Here is an 8,675-nt window from a genome sequence, read left to right as displayed (position 1 = left end):
ATACAACTTAGGAAACATTAGGACAGGGATAACGAGGCGTTTAAGGGTCGGATCCAAACTAAAAAAATACGGTTCTGGCACTTTGATGGGAATAAATTCTGACAGTGTTTTTACTTTGGCCATAATTAATTTTAAATGTAAATGATAAATACAATTCATGATGTTGTTTGTTTTTTACTAACAAAGACAAAATAACGGTCTAATGACAGTCCAACCTGTCTTGTGAGAGTCAGTCTTGTAGCATGATGAACTTTTATATTAGAGACAGACTTCCAATTGGTGACTAACACCGACTGCTTGTTAATGCATCAGACCATTAGCCTGGGAGACTACTTAGTGTTGGATTAGACTGCTCACAAGTGAGAGATAGACTGCTCACGGCTGAGATTGGCATCTTGTCAATGGCATTTTTCACACACTAAGCGTTAAGTGCTTCAGGGGGTCTGTCTCTTTCAGACGACATCAACAGTCTCTTGTTTTACAGAGAGAAGAGGTATGTCTCTGTGAGAGACAGTTTTGATTAATTTATCTCTCTTAATCTCCATCTACAGGCGTTGTCTCCCCGCCCAATTTCTTTCTAACCGATTTCTGCTCTATTGCTGTCCCAACCACAGGATGTTACTAAAGTTTGTGGTAAAGGGGAGACCAGCACCCTTCCGCCGCCATTAATCAGGGGATTCTGGGGGAGAGTAGGGGAGGGGAGGGGGGTAGGGAAGGAATGAGGCAAGGAAACATTGAGATAGTCCTGCCCAAAATTCTGCAACTGCAGATACCAACGTTCCATCTATATCCAATATCCCAGACACTAGTGGACCTTACATGATAGGATAGTTCCTCCATAAGGTTGGTATCTTATGTACCGCACAGTGGCAATGCCAGTCTGTGTAATACAGTTGCGCCAGGCTGGTTATCACATACCATGCTGTGGTCCTGCAAACTTGCTCACCACCGTCCAGTGAAACCTCCCTTTTCCCCATCACATCGATAGCGGTCAGATTCCACGATGGACATACAAGGACAGTCTTGTTTTTTACATTCTTGATGGAAATTTCAGATTGTGTTTCATTGATTTATTTCAGGCATTCCGTGTGAGCAGACGTTAGAGAGTGGTGGAATAAAAACACAGAAGAAACAAAGGACGGGGGAAACCCAACGCATCGAAGAGATAATCATGGGACGGAACCTTCTGATATGGACGCTGCTCCTTGTGTCTGCATCCATTAGCAAAGCACAGGATAACCCTTCCAAGAATGACTCCAGCTCTGAGAATGCCATAACTATTACACCCAGTGAAACCCCATCATTTCTCCTTACAACCTTTGCAAATACAGAAACTGATCAGGCTCCTGATTTGAATTTGACTTCCACGATACGAAAGGAACTACCATCTTCTCCAAAGATGCCGCCAAAGAGTGAGGCTCTCACTGCCAATGATGAGGCAGGGGACAAGTCAACTGACATTGTGCCAGTGGTGAATATTTCTATCGATGGACCGTCAACTACATCCCAAACTGCGGTGACAGACGAATCCATGACACCCAATAGCACAATGTTCCATACTTCAGAAGATAATCTGACCACCATGACATCCAAAGTTACAGAGAAAGAACCATCCACAAGATTCCACCCTTCACCAGTCAAGGACCTTGACTCAACTGAACCTTCAACCGACCATGATGTAAGCTATACAACTACAGATCGCAAGAACACTACTGAACATGAAATGAATACTCATGACCATATCCCTTCAGATACAACAGAGGATAACAACAAGGAAAATGGAGGAAAGAAAGAAAACAAAATAAGCAAAAAGGACAAGGGCCAAATAGTTCTAATAGCGGTTATAATCATTATTTTAGTCTTGCTGTCCATTATCATGATAATCTTGGTAATAAGGAAGAAAAGACGAAGTGGTTCCCAGACTTTTCACACACAGAGCAGAAATGGTAATCGACAAGATGTGTGGGCAGGTCAGGTCCCCGAGCTAGGAGATGGGAAGATGGTTCAAGATCCCGAGGTGGTGGGAAATGGGACAACAGGGAACCAAACGGAGACGGAAAAGGAGATGACCACGTTCGTCAGTGGAGAGAAGAAAACAGATTCGATGGTAGAGATGGACGAGTTAGTGCCCGGAGGTGGTGCTGGAGCCAATGGTGGAGAAAAGTTGGGCAAAGAGGACTCTTTGGAGGAGGAGAGGCCTCTGCTAGAGGGGGATTCAGAGGGTGCTCAAGACACGGAGGTGACTACAGATGAAGACCTGTTCCCAATGCCTCCTGTGGAACAAGCGTTGGTGTGAGATGGGGATAGGACTGTCTAGGAGGACAACATCCTGCTAGAGGAATGTACCAGCGTGTTGTTAGTTATCGAGGTGAATGTATTATATTGTGAGTCAGGGGAACATCTCAATGCTAAGTTTCTAAATAGTTATTACTTCAACACAACAGATGCAGCTTATATTATATCCTACAGTACTTGATATCATTATCAGTGTACAAGTTCTCAGTATTACTCTACATAGCAGAATTATCATTAGCATTGAATATATACAGAAATACTCAGCAACAGTATATATATATATATATATATATATATATATATATATATATATATATATATATATGGCAGTGGGGTCATTATTGGTATGTATATACAACTTTTCATTAGCATAAAATATTCATTTAATGTCACTTAATGTCCTTAATAGCCATACCTGCCGTAACTCAACCCAAATCTGCCTAATTCCCACCAGGAGTATTAGTAACTCTAATCGACAGAAGTCTCCTTAGCACATTTCAATACCTTTATAATTTACAGTACATTATATGTTAGACCCCTTTAAAAGCCCAGCTTGTCCACATTACGCTTCAGCATATTGTTGGAGCAGACCCCAGTCATTTGCACTCAGTGAAGGCTGAATCGATATTCAGGAACTAGGGACACTGTTGAGGCATGAGGTTTTGAGTGCCTCAGCGATGTTGCTAGCTCCTAGTCCATTGATTGGGTGAATATTGGTTCATGCTACAACAGAAAAGGCCCCCAGCATGGGTGTGGTACCTGGTCCACTCCTAACAGGTACTCAGCATCACTATATAATGCAGAATCCTCTTGTACTCTGTTCATGTAGTTTGCATTCCTCGTAATTTACATAGAGATCGGAGGAAGATCCGAGGAATTTCTGCTTCACTCCATCTATTATCTTACCTAGACCAGAACTGGCCTTTTGCTCTGTAATGTGAGTAGCAGATACCTCCGTTCAATAATTATTCTACCTTATTAAATTCATTACTGTAACTTACTGGAATATATCTTGATATTTGAACTAGGACTTCAGCCTGAAATCACATTTGAAAACTCAGAAACACCTAAAGTAGTTGACAGTTTGTTTTCAGAACTCCGAGTTATTCTAGCAAACTGTAGAAACCACCATATTGCTTTTAACTATAAAATCATATTGCAGGGGAGTTATCCTTATGGATAGGATTCACAGGAGCTGGTGAGTCCTACGTAGTAATTAAGTCTGAATGTTATTTGTATAGAGATGAAACATAGATCCTGTAATTAGATGTTTTTTTGATTAAATAAATTCTTTGCTATTAAAACACCATCCCCTGTCCTCCTCGTTGGTTATTATCACACTCCTAATTGCAATCACGCTGTCATGTGACTTTTCGGACAGGGAGGTGTAGTATAATTTATGTCACCCCACATCCTGAGTACTTCCTCTTGGGTTGAGTTTTCATGACATTTTTTGGGTGGGTTGTTGCAATCAGTTTTAATAGATTGAAAATTTCCATCTACAGAAGCCTGGTTTACTGCGATGGGTTAACTTACGATGACTGTGGTGATAGTTTGTGCAAACACAACATTTCCTAATTGTTTTACTAAATATCATTAAAGGACGTGAACTTCTAGACTTGTTGGATCCTTATGATAAGTTGATATTTTAAAGTAGATGTTAATGCCACAGAGCTCCAGATAAGAATTTACTAAAAATATGTCTGTGAAGTTTGCATCATGTTTCCTTATTTGATCAGATCTTTAATGCTAGACGTTAGACTGAAATAGCACAGGGGGCTGTCCCCAATGGTAACGTTCTCATGATCTCCCATGTATAGCTGTAATGAAATGTCAGCTTACACAGAACAGTAGAAGCACTATGAGGGACACGGATTTCTAATGAAAAACTGACCCAGTTTCCACACTGCACTAGTTCTCCATTATTCACTCACACAATAATATAATATAATATAACAGGGACAGGTATTAGCTTCTCACCTGCCTGAAAACACTGCAAAAGCTGCGGCTTGTAGTTCATCAGAACTCTGCCACTGTGATAGGCCGTTACACTCTGTAACCACCTCCTTATAGGCATGTAAATGGCCCTGTTGATTCCAGCTCTCAGGAGAGGTTCCAGTTAGTCACTGTTAAGGTTCCAAGTAATCCCAGCAGCCTATTGAAGGTAGCTCTGTGCTCAAGTGCAGGCAGCCATCGTTGGACCAGGACTGCCGCTGGCCTCCAAGTGAACACAGTGTGCATAACACAAAAGTGCGAATCACAAAAAGTTCCAGAACTTGAAATACATTATTCTGTACTTACATTTGGTGTGTAGCTAAGTGCAAGCGATTGTTATCTGTTATCTACCCCCTACTGCATAAGGTGGCTGGGAGAAGAATATTTATCTACCTAGACTGTGGTCTGTAAGTACTGTATCCTGAAGGACACTGCAGAGCGCATTTCACAACCATGGTTAATAATGGCGGACAGTCACATGCTTTCAGTTATATAATAATTCCCCTCAATGTATGGAAACTTTTACATTACATTGGTCAATTTTGCCTTTTTTTCAGATTGGGACAACCTTAGATTCTGCAAACATTTTATTTATAGGTAAAACTTCAAAAGGATGTATATAATTAACTTATAACAATATCCCAGGGTTGCAACACTTATGTTTCAAATTCGTATCAAAGGTCTGGGCAAAAACTATTTTGGACTTTGGTGAAAAAAAGAAAAATAATATTTACACTTTCCCTCCAAATTGGGACATTTGGGGGGTATGACTATATTAAGGAAGGGGAGAGGGGCCTAGTGTTTCATAAGTGGTAGGCAGGCCCTCAGGAGTTGTGGAACGCATCATCATGACACAGCCGCCTTACACATAGCAACCCCGCCCCCAGCGCAGCATGGCCACACCCACTTTTCATCTGCGCTTCCCCACTGTGGCAATGTTGGGCTGTATGATGTATTATAATGTAACATATTATCAGGCTTTTTGAAAGGTATTGTCATAAAGATCTCCGTCTGAGAATCTCAAAGGGCTCCTGCTGTTATTGGGAAGGAAAATCCATCCCTATCATCATTATCATCATTTATTTATTTATATAGCGCCACTATTCCGCAGCGCTGTACAGAGAACTCATTCACATCAGTCCCTGCCCCATTGGAGCTTACAGTCTAAATTCCCTAATATAGACACACTTACACACAGACACAGACAGAGACAGAGAGAGAGAGACTAGGGTCAATTTCAAAAGCAGCCAATTAACCTACCAGTATGTTTTTGGAGTGTGGGAGGAAACCGGAGCACCCGGAGGAAACCCACGCAAACACGGGGAGAACATACAAACTCCACACAGATGAAGTGATGGTCGGGAATCGAACTAATGACCCAGTGCTGTGAGACTAAAGTGCTAACCACTGAGCTACTGTGCTGCCCCGTCCCTTAAAAATTAAAACCATTGTTCCTGAATTTTACCATTCAACAGATGCACAGTACTACTTCCCTGATTCTGCATACTGTATGTAATGCCCAGCGCCGCTTCTTGTACAGAGTAAGTAATGCACAGAGAGAATATGGCTGCATCACATTGTAGGGCCAAGGAAATAGACAGCTCTGTTCTATGATATAAATACATCGCTGAAAATCACAGAAGAAACCGTAATGTATGTGGTATACGTGGACGTGTATGAGCAAAATACACTAATATTAAAATGCATAAAGGGCGGTTCTCCCAGAGTCTGGCACAGGCCCAGTAAGCTTGGGGAGGGGATGTGTCTGGTTTCTTGCACTGATCACCAGATGAGGGGGGTGGGTGTAAAGGAAAGGAAGATGAAGAGGTTGGCGGTACGCTGGTGGATAATGTGGTTACAGGTTTCCGAGGACATTGAAGGTGGAGACGGTTTTATTTCCTCCCAGCCTGTTATATTCTGCTCAACTATGTCTACTGACAGATCTGTGCTTCAGTCACCGGCCGCTCTCCAGCTACTGCTGAACTACAGATGCCAGCATGCCCGAGCCTGGCAATCATCATCATCGTCATCATCATTTATTTATATAGCGCCAGAAAATTCCGTAGCGCTTTGCATGTTGGCAATGCATGCTGGGACCTGTAGCTGGAGAGCCTGTGCTTAACGTACAGCTTGCATGGCAGGCTGAGACTTGTAGTTCTGCAGCAGCTAGGGAGCATAAGCCCGCCCCCACCCCCTCTGTCATCACACAGTATAATTAAATTAATTTAACCCCTTAGCTGGCAAAGATTTCTTGCCTGCGACCTTAATATTCCCACAAGAAGCAGAACAAACCACACTCATGATACAACTCCTTGGGCACAATGACAGCATACAGCTAGGAGCAATACTACATAATACACCAGCAGAGGAAGGGTTAACCTGCTCCCAGTGTACCGCTATGTGTATAGTGGGCAGCACAGTGGCCTAGTGGTTAGCACTTCTGCCACACAGCACTGGGGTCATGAGTTCAATTCCCAACAATGGCCTTATCTGTGTGGAGTTTGTATGTTCTCCCCGTGTTTGCGTGGGTTTTCTCCGGGTGCTCCGGTTTCCTCCCACACTCCAAAAACATACTGGTAGGTTAATTGGCTGTTATCAAAAATTGACCCTAGTCTGTCTGTATGTCTATGTGTGTGAGTGTGATATTAGGGAATTTAGACTGTAAGCTCCAATGGGGCAGGGACTGATGTGAATGAGTTCTCTGTACAGCACTGCAGAATTAGTGGCGCTATATAAATAAATGATGATGATGATAGTCACACCCCTGATTTCTGTACATGTGTAATACCATCTATAGCCAGCCGGTGGCGATATCTCCCCGTGGTGTTGGAACAGATGAAATAATAATTGTGCTTCTCCTTTTGCAACAGTCACCAGGGGTCTGATTCATTAAGGATCTTAAATGAAGAGGATTCTTATTTCAGTATCCTGGACAAAACCATGTTACAATACAAGGGGTGCAAATTAGTGTTCTGTTTTGCACATAAGTTAAATACTGCCTGTTTTTTCATGTAGCACACAAATACTTGATAGTTTATTTGTACACTGAAATTGAAAGGTGATATTTGTGTGCTACATGAAAAAACAGTCAGTATTTAACTTATGTGCAAAACAGAATACTAATTTGCACTCCTTGCATTGTAACATGGTTTTGTCCAGGATACTGAAATAAGAATCCTCTTTATTTAAGATCCTTAAGGAATCAGGCCCCAGGTTTCTAGTCTGCATAAAATAGTCGTCACTGAGATAGGTTTGCATATACATTGTGAGCTGAACGTAGACACCTCCAGGGATATTACTGTATGGAGACCAGAGGGGAAATATACAGCCCGTAGATGAGCACTAATAACATCGGTACATTATGGTTTATTACCTGTATATGAGCAGGAGACATAGAAACATAGGATTTGACAGATAAGAACCACTTGGCCCATCTAGTCTGCCCGTTTATTAACCTATTGTAACCTCAATCCCTATTTGATCCTTTGTTCTTTGTAAGGATATCATTATGTCTATCCCAGGCATGTTTAAATTGCTCTACTGTATTAGCCTCTACCACCTCTGATGGGAGGATATTCCACTTATCCACTAATCTTTCTAAGTACTTTTTCCTCACATTTCCCCTGAACCTCCTTCCCCCCAGTGTCAGTACATGTCCTCGTGTTCTAATACTTCTCTTCCCCCCAGTGTCAGTACATGTCCTCGTGTTCTAATACTTCTCTTCCCCCCAGTGTCAGTACATGTCCTCGTGTTCTAATACTTCTCTCCCCCCAGTGTCAGTACATGTCCTCGTGTTCTAATACTTCTCTTCCCCCCCAGTGTCAGTACATGTCCTCGTGTTCTAATACTTCTCTTCCCCCCAGTGTCAGTGCATGTCCTTGTGTTCTAATACTTCTCTTCCCCCCAGTGTCAGTACATGTCCTCGTGTTATAATACTTCTCTTCCCCCCAGTGTCAGTGCATGTCCTCGTGTTCTAATACTTCTCTTCCCCCCAGTGTCAGTGCATGTCCTCGTGTTCTAATACTTCTCTTCCCCCCAGTGTCAGTACATGTCCTCGTGTTCTAATACTTCTCTTCCCCCCAGTGTCAGTACATGTCCTCGTGTTCTAATACTTCTCTTCCCCCCAGTGTCAGTACATGTCCTCGTGTTCTAATACTTCTCTTCCCCCCAGTGTCAGTACATGTCCTCGTGTTCTAATACTTCTCTTCCCTCCAGTGTCAGTGCATGTCCTCGTGTTCTAATACTTCTCTTCCCCCCAGTGTCAGTACATGTCCTCGTGTTCTAATACTTCTCTTCCCCCCAGTGTCAGTACATGTCCTTGTGTTCCTAATACTTCTCTTCCCCCCAGTGTCAGTACATGTCCTTGTGTTCTAATACTTCTCTTC

General features: G+C 42.5%; 1 protein-coding gene across 1 annotated transcript; it reads left to right on the top strand.

The window, feature by feature from the left end:
• The first annotated feature begins 1,048 nt into the window (after nt 1–1,048).
• Nucleotides 1,049–3,604, top strand: LOC142097234 (uncharacterized). Its single transcript, XM_075178902.1, has one exon. It carries the CDS (start codon nt 1,172–1,174, stop codon nt 2,294–2,296), a length of 1,125 nt encoding a protein of 374 aa, XP_075035003.1. The 5' UTR covers nt 1,049–1,171; the 3' UTR covers nt 2,297–3,604.
• Nucleotides 3,605–8,675: the final 5,071 nt, after the last annotated feature.

The sequence above is a fragment of the Mixophyes fleayi genome, chromosome 7 (assembly GCF_038048845.1).
Source record: "Mixophyes fleayi isolate aMixFle1 chromosome 7, aMixFle1.hap1, whole genome shotgun sequence".
Classification (NCBI taxonomy): domain Eukaryota; kingdom Metazoa; phylum Chordata; class Amphibia; order Anura; family Limnodynastidae; genus Mixophyes; species Mixophyes fleayi.
Note: the sequence above shows the minus strand (reverse complement) of the source record. Positions and strands in the feature narration are given on the sequence as shown.